Here is a 15,338-nt window from a genome sequence, read left to right on the forward strand (position 1 = left end):
GTCCTGGCGGTATTTGCGTTCGGATGGGGTGCATCTTAATGCAGTTGGGATTGACCTGTGGTCCTTGGGCCTGCAGGATGGTATGCAACGTGGATTACGTGTGTGGCGGGCTACACGAGTGTAAGGGTTCACACTCGTGTGCTGTGGCAGGGGTCGATGGGTCTTTGAAGGCGGTGGTGGAGTGACAAGTTGAGGAATTATGGGTTGGGCCCATCGTAGGTATGGGTGTCCCTTCCCAATAAAAGGTCATATTGGTAATGTGGGAGTTCATTTGGCTGTATCTGGGTTAAGTAACAGTAGTATTGTCCCCGAGGCGGTGTAGTAGCGGCTGGGGGCCTTTCATTGAGTAGTAGATACAGCCGAGTTGGTGATGGGAGTAATGGTGCCTTCAGAGACCTTGGACCCGGGTGGTAATTTACTGTCAGGTATCAATTGAGTTATTGTAAGATATTTATGTTGAGTTATGTTAAATAAATGGCTGCTATGGCCGGTTTTACACCAAAAAGTGAGTTGCGTGTTTATTTGGGGGGAAAGGTTTTTGAAGGGGTGGTGGTGTTTTAAAGGGGGTAGGTAAGTATTAGCCTCGGGATTCTGCAAGTCCAACAGTCATGCATGAAGGTAAAAAACCTTCAATCTTTAGAAATACTTTCAGCCTTTAGAAACACTTTCTCTATCAGTCACCCTGGGTAAACATTTTGGCCTAGAAGTAGATGCTAACGCTAAAAGATGACTGAACAAACATAGGCAGAAAAGAAGATAGAAAAGGTGTCAGGGATAGTGCAGAGGCCTTTTTGAAACAAAAATACCTTTAAAGGATGTCTAAACGCTTGCAAAATGTTTATATATTGCAGATTACAAGTCCTTAGATGTGGTGGTGCTATTTGTTTTTTAATCAAACTAACGTTTTCAGTAAGTAAAAAAAAATACCTGTTGATCCTGCCAGAAATGCAGTTCCTGTAAATTGAACTGAATTTACAAACAACATTTTCTTCCCTGTCAGCTATCTTATGTACACTAATTCTCCTGTCACACATGTAATGGTGATGAAGAGAGGAAGCGATGTTTGTAGTCCAAATCAGGAGAACAGCCTGGTATAACAACCATAGCTTCTTCCATAGGTACAGTAGAGTGAGTGAGTGTAGCCACCCAGTAAGGGAAACTGTGTTATTTTCAGGATTACCAGGTGAACATAAGGAAAAAGAAATCTAATGAAGCCATCACATCTATGGAAAGCTGCTATATATTACATTATTTTTGGCAGTATGTTAATATACAGTGCATCCAGAAAGTATTCACAGCGCTTACCTTTTGCCACATTTTGTTATGTTACAACTTTATTCCAAAATAGATTAATTTAAATGTTTTCCTCAACATTCTACAAACAATACCCTATAATGACAAAGTGAAAGAAGTTCGTTTTTAAATCTTTGCAATTTATTAAAAAAATAAATAAATAAATAAAAAATCACATGTACATAAGTATTCACAACCATTGCTCAATACTTTGTTGAAGCACCTTTAGCACCAATTACAGCATCAAGTAGTTTTAAATATGATGCTACAAGCTTGGCCCACCTATTTTTGGGCAATTTCTCCCATTCTTCTTTGCAGTACCTCTCAAGCTCCATCAGGTTGGCTGAGGAGCGTCGGTGCACAGCCATTTTCAGATCTCTCCAGAGATCTCTCCCATCAGGTTAAAATCTGGGCTCTGGCTGGGCCACTCCAGGACATTAACAGAGTTAGCCTGTAGACACTCCTTTGTTATGTGGGCTGTGTGCTTTGGTTTGTTGTCCTGTTGAAAGATGAACCGTCACCCCAGTCTAAAGTCCAGAGTGCTCTGTTACAGGTTTCCATCAAGGATGTCTCTGTACATTACTGCATTCATCTTTCCTTCGACCCTGACTAGTCTTCCAGTTCCTGCCACTGAAAAACATCCCCAGATCATGATGCTGCCACCACCATACTTCACTGTAGGGATGGTATTGGCCAGGTGGTGAGTGGTGCCTTATTTCCTCCAGACATGACCTTTGGCACTCAGGTCAAAGAGCTCAAACTTTGTTTCATCAGACCAGAGAGTTTTGTTTCTCATGGTCTGAGAGTCCCTCAGGTGCCTTTTGGCAAACTCCAGGAGAGCTGCCATTTGCCTTTTATTGAGGAGTGGCTTTCGTCTGGCCACTCTACCATAGAGGCCTGATTGGTAGAGTGCTGCAGAGATGGTTTTTTTTCTGGAAGGTTCTCCTGTCTTCACAGAGAAACGCTGGAGTTCTTTCAGAGTGACCATCGGGTGCTTGGTTACCTCCCTGGCTAAGGCCCTTCTCCCACAATTGCTCATTTTGGCTGGGTGGCCCGCTCTAGGAAGATTCCTGATGGTTCCAAACTTCTTCCATTTATGGATGATGGAGGCCACTGTGCTCATTGGGACCTTCAATGCTGCAGAAATGTTTCTGTACTCTTCCCCAGATCTGTGCCTTGATACAATCCTGTCTCAGAGGTCTACGGACAACTCCTTGGACTACATGGCTTGGTTTGTGCTCTGACATGCACTGTTAACTGTGGGACCTTATATAGACAGGTTTATGCCTTTCCTAATTATGTCCAATCAACTGAATGTTCCACAGGTGGACTCCAATCAAGTTGTGGAAACATCTCAAGGATGATCAGTGGGAACAGGATGCACCAGAGCTCAATTTTGAGTGTCATGGCAAAGGCTGTGAATACTTATGTACATGTGTTTTTTTTTTCATTTTTTATTTTTAATAAATTGCAAAAAATTCAAAATTAACTTCTTTCATGTTGTCATTATGGGATATTGTTTGTACAATGTTGAAGAAAAAAATTAATTTAATCCATTTTGGAATAAGGCTGTAACATAACAAAATGTGGCAAAAGTTAAGTGCTGTGAATACTTTCTGGATGAGCGAATTTGCTTGGGTTAAGTTCATAAACAATTTAGCAAATTTTGCCTGAATGAATTTGCAGCAAGCCCCACTGAAATATATTCAGTTATTCAATTCTGGACATCTGTATGGCTAATAATCAAGCTATTGTCAAACAAAAGGCACAGGAAGCTAACAGCACACATTGATAATATATCTGTTGTGAGCCCACACCTATATAGAAAGGGACCTGGGTTATGCATTGTCAAATTATTGGCTCTTGTGATTGAGCTAACCAGGAGCTCAGGCTATACACAACATTATACTGTAGGATGTTTCTTAACGAGGCAATCCATGGGTTGAATTCTTAAGAAATTTTCCTTATAAAATCGGAAATTTCATGCGTTTTGTAATCATTGCCACCATTGATTCAACCAACTAAGCCTTTCATTTCACCTCATGTTGTTACAGAAAAGAATTTTCGTGGCCAAGAATTTTCTTTTCTTTTCAGGTTACGGCTCATGCTCATTTCTTTTTCAATTACATTTCTCGCGCAATTCTCCCATCATTAATTAGAAATTTGTTTTTCAAAAAGTTTCCAACATGCCCGATCACTCAAATTCAATGGTTGCTCGAAAATTGGCTGTTGCTGTGGCCCACCAATGGTGTGAAATTCGAAAAAAAAAAAAAAAGTATGCAGCGCTAAATGAAACAATAAACAGATATTGCTCTTAAACTTCAAATAAATGCAAACTTGTGTGAGCACTAATAGTAGTGCCAAAAAAAGTGCAGTGATGTTCACGTTTTATTAAAACGTTGCTATTAAAGATGTTATAACCAAAGTGGCGGTGGTGGTAAGTCAATATAACATAAGGATAAATAGATCAGAAACAGTGCTCGGTGTTCCGGGACTTCAATTGCTGTTGTGAAAATCCGGTGCAATAATGCAGTTACCAGAAGTACATATAATAAAAGCATTATATGTATAGCATATATGTAGTAACATCAGGGTCTGGTCTATGGTTGCGGTAACATCTGGCTCACTCGGGGATGAAACGACTCACACTCAGGGGTCACCTCAGGCTCACCAGTTCGTCCAGACCAGCTCAAAACCCTTGTAGCACTTATCCAAATGGCTCCACCTTGTGAGGCTCACAAAAAACGAGCCAGGGGGCAAAATGGTGCTAATAGTGTAGTATGTTTATTAACATGAAAGGTAGATCCAAAAAGGAACAGTTAAAAGAACTCACATGCAATAATAGATGGCCGCCAGGCCTTCCTCATAGGCTAATTTGCGGCTTGGGTGTCAGTCTGGTGGATTCCCCTGACATGTTTTGTGCATCCTGCACGTTATCAAAGGGGTAGAAGCCACTCAGAGGACGCCAGTTAAATACAGAAAAAACTGAAAAACGCACATGCGCAGGTGCTGTCGCACGCTGCTCAGGGTGACCGGCGCATGCGCGGGAAATGTCATACACTGCACTATGCGGCACCTAGTGCGCATGCACGAGCGCGTCACTTGCCGCATCACAGCGGACAGCGCGCGCTCGCATCGCCACGTCACAGCCTGCTAGTGCGCATGCTTGCGCAGACGGAAACAGCATAATTAAAGCACGTCACCCAATTGCTGGAGATCTGAAGGATGAGTATCGATTTTCCACATTTATATTGCCAAATAAAAATGGGTCAAACATCCTAAATAGAAGTAACGTTACAGATGAATAGATGGTACTAACATTATAAAGTTCAGAAATGAGGCATGTAAATTGAATCTTAAACATGTCTCTAATAAGAGAAAAAATGACTCCTTTTTATTGTAGTCCTATCATAAATGAAATAGAAACTTGGGTCAGGAGAGAGCCATACACCAAGTCACTGACTTCTGCGGGGTTAAAGTATGGGTGCACCTAAACTGTGAACAGTAAAAGGAGTAATCATTTAACATACTTATTTGGTTTGTAAATGTGGAAAATGAGAAAATTGATAAATATTGACCATAAAACAATGTGAGTAAAAGAAACCGTTTCATATAAAAAAGCAAACAAATAGCAATATAAAATTGCATTATAAAAACTAAATGAATTGAGAATATATAGTTACAGTAAACATCAATGTATATATAAAAATATATCAATACATAAAAAGTCCGTGAGTATGGTAATCAAAAGAAGGTAATAAAAAAATAATAATATAAAATGTTATAAGACCTCTAGGGATAAAATAAAGTCAGCGATACCATAAAATAAAATCAGCGATACAAAAATAATAATATAAAATGTTATAAGACCTCTAGGGATAAAATAGAATCAGCGATACCATAAAAACATTTATATATGTTGGCACGTGAATAGTGTGGTTTGGACTAACACAAGTAGAGCCCTCATTATTCACTGGGTAATGAGACTTACAACAACAACAGTCTAAAAAACAACCAATAAAACCCCACCCTAATTGGATATAACATTAAAATAAAGTAAAAAACAATATAAATAGGATAGAGTAAAAAGGATAGGATAAAAAGGAATCAACTATTGTCAATAAACCAATTAATATCAAGGTCTACATTAAAGCCCTGGGGGGACAAAGATTTTAATTCCACAATCCATTTCGTTTCAAGTTGGGATACTGCTCTTTTTTTGTGTACCCCTCTCCAATGTTGTGTGATCACGTCATTAGCTGTAAATTTCAATGGTGATCCCTAAAGTTCTTGGAGAGCGAATGGTCTCTAAAACCTTTCTTAATATTATTGTAATGCTCCCTTAGACGATCCCTCAGACGTCTTGTGGTTCTACCCACATATTGCAGCTTGCAAGGGCATTCCAATAAGTAGACCGTGTGTGTACTGTTACATGTGATAAGTGGATGTATTTTATAGCTTTTACCCGTTATATTTTATTTAAACTCTCTCACTTTACCCTTATGGGAGCCGTTGAACCGACAAGCTATACACTTATTACATGGATAAAATCCATTGAGACCAAAGGATGAAGTCATATTCTTAGGTGGGTCAACCACATTGGGGGCCAATGTGAGTCAAAGTGGGCGGCTGTCTGACTGTGAGAGTCAAGCTGTTGCGCTTAGAACCAGGTTTACAGAGAATGGGTATGACGTTGATGTTTTAAACCAATGCGAGCGCCCGCTGTCCCGTGTGATGCAGCAAGTGACACACTCGCGCATGCGCACTAGGTGTTGCATAGTGCGGTGTATGACGTTTCCCGTGCATGCGCCCGTCACCCTGAGTGGCACGCAACAGCGCCTGCGTATGCACGTTTTTCTGTTTTTCTGTATTTAACTGGCGTCCTCTGAGTGGCTTCTACCCCTTTGATAACGTGCATATGCACGCTATGAGGAAGGCCTGGCGGCCATCTGTTATTGCATGTGAGTTCTTTTAACTGTTCTTTTTTGGTTCTACCTTTCATGTTAATAAACATACTACACTATTAGCACCATTTTGCCCGCTGGCTCGTTTTTTGCGAGCCTCACAAGGTGGAGCCATTTGGATAAGTGCTACAAGGGTTTTGAACTGGTCTGGACGAACCAGTGAGCCTGAGGTGACCCCCGAGTGTGAGTCGTTTCATCCCTGAGTGTCTACCATAGAGCCAGATGTTACCGCAACCATAGACCAGACCCTGATGTTACTACATATATGCTATACATATAATGCTTTTATTATATGTACTTCTGGTAAATGCATTATTGTACCGGATTTTGACAACAGCCATTGAAGTTACGGAACACCGAGCACTGTTTCTGATCTATTTATCCTATGTTATATTGACTTATGTTATGTTATATTGACTTACCACCACCGCTTTGGTTATAAAATCTTTAATAGCAACGTTTTAATAAAATGTGGACATCACTGCACTTTTTTTGGCACTACTATTAGTGCTCACCAGGGGCGGACTGACCATTTGGAAACTCGGCACTGCCCGAGGGCCCAGGGTCAGTAGGGGGCCCCATGGTTTGCCCCTGGTACCTTTTTCATAGGCTTTTTTGAGTTTGGGCAAGGACACAGGGGCCCCATGATCCCCTATTGCCCGGGGTCCCCATGAGTTGTCAGTCCGCCCCTGGTGCTCACACAAGTTTGCATGTATTTGAAGTTTAAGAGCAATATCTGTTTATTGTTTCATTTAGCGCTGCATACTTATTTTTATTTCTGGTAGCGAATGTGCAAAACTCTCAGCCAAAAGTTTATCATTTGCAGACTTTGTGAATCTAAGGCACTGTGCCGTGAACCCATGGTAGCGATAAACTGAAACATCATCCCTACTTATATATAATTAGAGTAATAGATTGAAGTCAGTATTCTAAAAGACATGAAAACCTGCAATAATATTTTGCAATATACTTTTAGTTAATAATAACTTTTTAGAAATTTCACATCTATAAAATGCTTGCTATTGATGTGGAACAAAGTACTAGGTAATACTATTTTTATTAAATCCTATATCATATGCCATAATTATTTGTAAAAACAAATCTCACCTGGCTTTTGTTTGGAAGTTTTTGTGGCACTGAAGTGTGATAATGCTGTCTCCTTTTTTCCACCTGTTGAATCTTTAGACTTCTTCTTTACTTCTTTCTCTTTGTTATCTTCTTCTTTCTTCTTTTTTACTTTTTTGATTACTTGAATTACAAATGTAAAGAATATAAATGCTTTGTTATATTGTATACTGTAGTGCACAATCAGAGAGATTATGGCCATACAGTGCACTATGTATAGTACTGTTCTTTTTGACTGCCACCATGGTAAAGACTCATTCATAGACTGAAGTTCATAAACCATATGCAGTTATTTTGTGGCTTCTGAAAATCCTCCTATAGTAAACTCAATTTAAAAAACACTTGTTAAAGGGGCAAACTCTGTACAACCTCAGATTTTTTTCTTTGGACCAATGGTCACTTTGTTAAATTTATTTACATTGCTTAATTTGCCAGATTTTAATTGGCATAGTTTAACTAAGATTTATCCTATCTGTCTTTAGGTTCAACCTCAATATGTGAAGATGACCACGGGAAAACACAAAACAATTTTGTATCAAAGCAATTAATTTATGGTGCAAGATAACAATAGTCCAATCTACTTTGATGCTTACTACAATTAAAGTGTTTTCATACAAGCCTAGTAAACCATCAACATATATGGATGTTTTAATCTATTTTTATTCTAATAATGGGGTATTCTATGTTTACATTTCTTCATTCTTTGTTCACCTTGGGATTTTTCTTCTGTATCTGTAGTGTCTTCTTTTTTCCCCTTTGTTTTTTTCCCCTCTGCTTTATTCTTGGAGTCTTTATCTTCTAATTTCTGCTTTGATGCCTGAAACAGTAGTAAAAATGATCATCACAATCCTTACCAACCTTATTTAGAGTTTTTATAATGACATTTTTATTAATATATTGTCCGCACTGCATAACTAGGTAGTTGATGCCTCTATATCATATTTATGAGTACCCAAGAACTTGTTCCAGCCGCAAACATCTGACATAAGAGTCATACTTGGAGACTTGTGCAGAAAGAAGTCAATGCACATCCAGTACACACGAGGCTAAAATTCTTTTAGTCACACCATCTCTGTTCATTGTTAATTTTTAAAACAGGCCTTTACAGCGGGTGTTAGTGTTGCCAGAAATCTGCTTAGTAATAAAAGAACTGTATGACAGAAGAGGGCCATTTAAATATCCAGCTCTGGTTCTATTCTTTATTTTTCTTCCTCAGTTCTTTCCTCACTTTTCGTTCTCTCTACTCTTGTCTACTATGTTAATTATATTATTTGTACAACTCTGTTTATGGTGTAATTTGCTCATAATCGATCAAAATCTTAATATGCTACTAGTGTATTCCTCTCATACGCATTATTGGTCGATTTTGTTGTTGTGTTGCTACACATTGTACTTGAATATACTGTTTCATTGCTTGATGTTCTACAACTCATCATGCTGGTGGGTTGCGTTTCCTGTCTGTTTGTATAATGTTTGTAAAAATCCTAATAAACATATTGAAATATAAATATCCAGCTCTTAAGTATGCATCAGTGGATCAGTTTGCTTTCTGTGTTGAAAGTGACTTTAAGAAATGAATTAATTCTTTTAGCCCTTTAACCGCTTGCCTACCAGCCAGTGTATATACTGCGGCAGGGCAGCACCGCTGTGCTACACGATGTTTTAAAATGTCATTTAGCAAAACAGGTAGGGGGCGCTCGCTAGGCGCACGACCGCCCTACCCGTGCCGCCGATCGCATTGGTGCGCAAAATCATATATATATATATATACGTGATTCGCACTCCCGCGGTGTTCACGCCCCTCCCAGATAGCGTCATATTGCCCGTCAGTACACCAGTCATCACATTTAACCCCTTGACTGCCAGGAAGATGCTCATACACAATAAACCTCCATTGCTAGTATAGTGACTGAACGGATCAATATCTTTGATCAGATCAGCACTATACCAGCGTTCACATTAGTATAGCATCCCCAAAAATGCAGCGTTAGCGGGATCAGCCCCCGCACCTGCCAGCACCTGCGTTTAGCCCTTACGCTTACTCCCCCTTCTCCCCCAGCAAGTGCAGTGTCAGTAGGTCACTGTCACTTGATACATTGCACACAAAACTGCAGTGTTGGCAGAATCAGGCCTGATCTCTGTTAGCACTTGTCAGTAAATTTTGATGACTTTCATATGCAGCAGAGTGCCAGTACTAGTGCCACGCTACCTTTTGGTGAACTGGCGAGTACTAGTGGCTTAGTACATCCTGGTCTTTCACATATCTCTTAGATTGTAAGCTCCCAGGATCAGGCCCTTCTAACCCTCTTGTATTGAACTGTATTGTTCTGTATTGTCTCCCGTTACATTGTAGCGCTGAGCAAACTGTTGGCGCCATAAATCCTGTATAATAATAATACCAGACTGCAGTATGACTTGGTGACGTGGTGAGTCGCATAAGTACAGTACAAGCTAATGCGGCTCCGAGCACAAGTATTGTCCCGCAACCACCAAGATATGAGAGTATACTGTTTTTTATACATTTAAACGACAATACACTCTTTCATCCTCGGGGTGACCCTGAATTTGATTGGCTCCAAAAAATTCAGCCCCTCATAAATCACCTTAACCAAAAATTTGCAGATGTCTATACTCCCCAGCAAAACATCTGCGTTGATGAGTCCCTCATTAATTTTAACTAAGCATGCCAGATATGCCAGATATGGGTCAAGATGTAGAAGACCTGTGAAAGGACAACAAACTATACTTAGAAGTTTTGGATTTATGAGGGAAAAGATAGTCACGTTAAGCCCCCAGATGCCCAGACTACATGGGGAGCAGTTGCAAGATCGTTTGGGACTTGGTGGCATCCTTTTTTCCATATGGGGTACCGTTTATACATGGACATTTCTTCAATCTTGGAACTGGCGCATGTGGCAAAGTGTGACCTAATGTGTGCCCACCATTAGAAGTGGGTGGATGCAGGGCAGTATATTCTAATGGTGGGCTTACCACACACTTTTTCTGGCAGAGATTTCTTCTCTTTTTTTCATTCAGTCCACAGGCTGCATGCAAAAAAAAAAAAATGAACATAGCATATATACCTAACAAGGACCAGCGATGTACTGGTACATCACTGAACGTTGAATGGTTATACCAGGGTGATGCCTACAGCTGCAGGCATCATCCTGGTATTGTTTTTTTTCAGGCGGTGATCGTCTTTCATGTAAAAGCAATCCTAGTGGCTAATTAGCTGCAGGATTGCTTTTACAAGCAGCGGGAGATGATGACCCCCTCCTCCGCTGCCTTCCAGGGCAGTCCAGTGACATCGGGGGAACCTGAGAATGCAGCCAGTGTTTCTGCCAGCTGACCATAGAGCTGATTGGAGACCAGAGTAGTGCCAATCATCTCTATAGTCTATGAATTTGGAAGCTACGAGCATTTCATCACTTCAGTTTCGCAGGATATAAACAGCGCCATTTGTAAATTGTGAAAGCATCTGATTAGACTGATTTTGGTTTGATTAGATAATGTAAGGGCAGAGGAGATATCCAGAGTCTGATAGACCCCAGATTTCTCAAAAAAGAATATATGACAATGCCCATTGAAGTTATAGGGGATATTTGCATTCCCTGTGATAGCATTAAAAGTGATTAAAAAAAATGAAAGGTACAGTGTAAAAATAATTAAAAAAACAAAATAACTTAAAAAAAATAAATAAATAAAAAACTCGCCCCTCCCATGCGTGCACACCTGTGTGCACAAGCTTTGACCCTGTGCTGGTATGTAAACAGTGGTTGCACAATGCACCTGAGGTATCGCTGTGAACGTCAGATCAAGGGCAGTAATTCTAACACTAGACCTCCTCTGTAAATCTAAAATGGTAGCTTTTAAAGGCTTTTAAAGCGTTGCCTATGGATATTAAAAATGTATGCAGTTTGTTGCCATTGCACAGGGGCATGTGCAGTTTTAAAGCATGTCATGTTTTGGTAAAGATACCATTATCTTTTATATTGTACCAAATAATTGGCCAATATATTGTGTTTTTGTGCATTAAAAGTAAAAAAAAGTGTATTTAAAAAAAAAAAATTTGCTTTTGAAAAATCGCTGCGCGAGTACTATGTGCCATAAAAACTTGAAGTAAACACCATTTTATTCTTAAAAAAATATATAATGTTCGGGGGTTTAAATTACTAGCACAAAATACTGATTTTTTTCATGTGAACAAAAAGTGTAAGAAAAGGTTTGATCTTCAGGTGGTTAGAAGAGTGAATGATGTGTGGCATAAAAACTTCTAATGCTGGGCATAAAACACCCCCACCCCCCAAAACGACCCCTTTTTGTAAAGTATACACCCCAATCTATTTGCTGAGAGGCATGTTGAATCAATAGAAGAATTTATTTTTTTACCACAAGTTTATGGAAAAGGAAAAAAAAAAAATATTTTTTTTACACAAAATTGTCATTTTAATGATTTATTGCTCACACATGTCATGGGTATATGTGGAATTACTCCCCAAAATACATTCTGCTACTTCTCCCAAGTATGGGAGTACCGCATGTGAGAGACATTTTGGCAGTCTAACCAAGTACAGGACCCCAAAGTCCAATAAGCACCTTCAGGCTTTTAAAGGGCTTTATTTCCTCATTACACTTCCAGACTACCTATCACAGTTTCGGAGGCCCTGAAATGCCAGGATAGCACCACCCCCCCAAATGACCCCTTTTTGAAAAGTAGACACCCCAAGGAATTTGATAAGAAGCATGGTGAGTATTTTGCAGATCTCATTTGTTGCCACAAGTTTTTGAAAAATGAAGAAAAAAAAACAAAAACATTTTTTCTATTCTTTTTTTTTTATTTCAAAACCTTGTGAGAAAAAACTAGATCTTCAAAATACTCACCATGCCTCTTTTTAAATTCCTTGGGGTGTCTACGTTCCAGAAAGGGGTCATTTGGGGGGGTTTGGTGCTATCCTGGCATGTCAGGGCCTTCAAAACTGTGTTAGGTAGTGAGGAAGTGTAATGAGGAAGTTACGTACCTACTTACGTTACGTACGTACTTTCAAAGTGGTCATTGGATTTCAGGCTCCTGTATGTGGCTAGGCTCCCAAAAAGTCTCACACATGTGGTATCCCCATACTCGGTAGAAGTAGCAGAATGTATTTTGGGGTGTAACTCCACATATACAATGTACACTGTATGGCATAATACTAGAATAATTGAATCACTAGTAGCTCAATTAGGCATGAATATTAGGGGGATAATTTATTGATTTTGGCGCAATTATATTTAACATTTATAGGTTTCTAAATTGATGGTTTATATATTTTTTTGTTTTACAATATAAAATTTTTATTTTACAAATACACATTCAATAAAGGATGGTCTCATGACACAGAATTCTCAGAGCACTATAGGGGGAATTTAATAAAGCTACTGTGCAACTTTTCTACCGTTAATCCTTCGTGTTACTGTATTGTGCCAAATTCATGAAGGATTTGCAACACTTTTGGTTTTGAAAGTGACTTGAGGACCAAGTTCAGGTAGTTCACTTTCACATTGTGTCTTAATGAATGCGCAATTTCTAGATTGTGTCACATTGAATGTGAAAAATTCAAAAGTGAAGCTAATTCAGATCAAGTCTCTTTTGGTCTACAGAGAGGCAAACTGACAGATTTGATCTGCATTCTAAAAGTGGCGCAGCATGAGTCAAATTCAGTGTTTATGAATTGCAGGGTATATGTTTTCTACATACAACAGGAGTTATTTTCCTACAGACTTGCTCTTTCTAATTAAAACTTCATACAGGCCAATCTGAACAGAGCAGGCAGGGAGTGAGGGAGGTTACTTTTTTGACAAATTTAATTCCATATGTAAACTAGAGCTTGGGCTATAGCATTCTGAAAACAAGATTTTTTTTTTATTAAAAAAGATAAGGGTATCCTGGAAAACACATTGAAATAGGCTAATAGTTCCAACAACTGGCTGGAATTGAGGGGGGGGGGGGGGGGAAATGTATATATATATATATATATATATATATATATATGTTCTCAACATAATGCAAAACCACTGTCCATTCCCTTTGTGCAGAAGGAAGGAGGGAGGGGATCTTATTCATAAAAATCAGAACTGCTGATCGAATCCACCCATTTTGAACTTCGGTATTTCAGATCTGTAATGAGGTATATGAGGAATCTCTTCCCTTTTCCCCCAAAATAGCTCTGCTGTCTATCCTACTAGGCTTCTTAAAGTCCCAAAAGTCCTGCCTGCTGAGATTTTTTTGTCAGCTGCGAGACAGCTGATTTCCTAATTCTGGAAATCCACTCCACCTCTAACTCTATGGGTGAATAATTTAAATATCATGTTGATGGAAGAAATGCAGGTTAGGATAACAGACAACTGGGAAAAACATAATACATTAAATTTTTTATATGGCTACACTACTCTTCATCAGAGAAGCTTCACAATCTACTTCATTAATAAGGTCTGAGCTTTTACCCTGTCCTTACTTCTTCATTTAGGTCTACTTCACAGCTTTTCTCAGTTACACCCCAGTCACATCAGGTGTGATTTAGAATGCGATTTGCATGCCCTGCGACTTGCAAATTGTATGCCAAGTCCATATCCCTATTGTCCGCTATTAGAACGGTCATATCGACTTCATCGGGGCCACACCGATTTCTAAAGTAGTGCATGCACTACTTTTGGTGCGATTTGCATAGACATCTGTGTGAGATGTCTTGCAAATCGCAACTGAAATTGGCAGGTCACCCGATTTTGAAATTGTGCAACTTCACTGTAAGTCGCACAAATTAAAAATTAGCTTTGCTGTGACCAGGGGCTTAAGGAGGTTTTTGTTCAATGATATTGCTACCCCTTTTTCTTTTATTCGGGAGCTCTTGAGTCTACTATTATCCCCCCTTCCCCCCCTCTTTTTTTTCCTTCCTCATTCAAGTATATAGTCATTTAAAATGTATGGTTGCATTGTCTGCTTTCACCTGTGGTGCAGGGGATGTACTTGTTTTGTCTGACCTGCATACATTATCTGCTACAACCGTTATCTTTGTTTTGGAATGCTATCGCTGTTATTTATGCCTACATATGACAATAGCGGTGTTGCATTTTACGAAATATACTTCTTGTTTTCTTATTTCCCCTCCCCCCCTTTTTTTCTGTACCCTAAAATACTTTTGCTTCAATAAACATATATTCAAACTAAAAATAAGAAATGATGAGTTGAATTCCAGAGGGTCTTTTTCATGGTGCATACAGTGAAAATCAAATAAGCCTCTTTACTATCATTTGGGTTTCTGTTGTACAGCTGCACACGACCAAGTACATACCAGGGAAGAAGCATTCAGGGACTTTCCACATGAGTGCAGAAACAGGGTAAGATGAAGCAAGTGCTCTTACACAGGAGTACAGGCAGTCCCCGAGTTAAGTACATTCGGCTTACGTAATACTCATACTTACGTACACTTCCCTCGGGACCGGAAGTCAAGCTGTCAGCATTCTTGTGCAGCAAGCTGATAAGAGACTAGCTGATAAGAGACATCAGAGAGACATAAGAGACAGAGACATCCATTGCTCGTTACTTGTGGGGCTAGCAGTGTCTGCCCACTATCTCCAAAGTGATTTAAGACTGTCTGTCTGCACCTCCGGGGAGAGGAAAGGAGAGGCTGTCAGGCTGCTCACTGAAGTGATCCTCCGTCTGTGCAGGGGGGAGGGGGCAGCGTGTGCTGTGTAAAGGAGAGCAGAGTTCTCTCATACAGTACATTACAGTACAGTGTATTTTTACCCTGCAATAATGCCTCCAAAGCAAAAAGCTGATGCAAGTGCTGGCACAGCAAAGAAAAGAAAAACAATCTCCTTGGAAGATAAAGTAGAAATAATAAAGAGATCAGAGAGTGGTGAAAAATCATCATCCATTTGCAAAGCATATGGTTATGCTCCGTCAACAATTTCAACAATTTT

The 15,338-nt window shown here is 39.5% G+C and overlaps 1 protein-coding gene across 1 annotated transcript in view; it reads right to left on the bottom strand.

Moving 5' to 3' along the window:
• The window catches only part of LOC149462011 (tubby-related protein 1-like), a 104,394-nt gene that overhangs the window by 67,754 nt on the left and 21,302 nt on the right, over positions 1 to 15,338 (bottom strand). Inside the window, exons 2-3 of the mRNA XM_089677586.1 lie at positions 8,094 to 8,199; positions 7,365 to 7,505 (exon numbers count right to left, since the gene is read on the bottom strand). Of these exons, the coding sequence (XP_089533712.1) occupies positions 7,365 to 7,505; positions 8,094 to 8,199 (247 nt within the window). The remainder of the gene's footprint in view (positions 1 to 7,364; positions 7,506 to 8,093; positions 8,200 to 15,338) is intronic.

The sequence above is a fragment of the Staurois parvus genome, unplaced genomic scaffold, assembly GCF_062004578.1.
Source record: "Staurois parvus isolate SC_StPar_1 unplaced genomic scaffold, SC_StPar_1.0 ptg000188l, whole genome shotgun sequence".
Lineage (NCBI taxonomy): Eukaryota > Metazoa > Chordata > Amphibia > Anura > Ranidae > Staurois > Staurois parvus.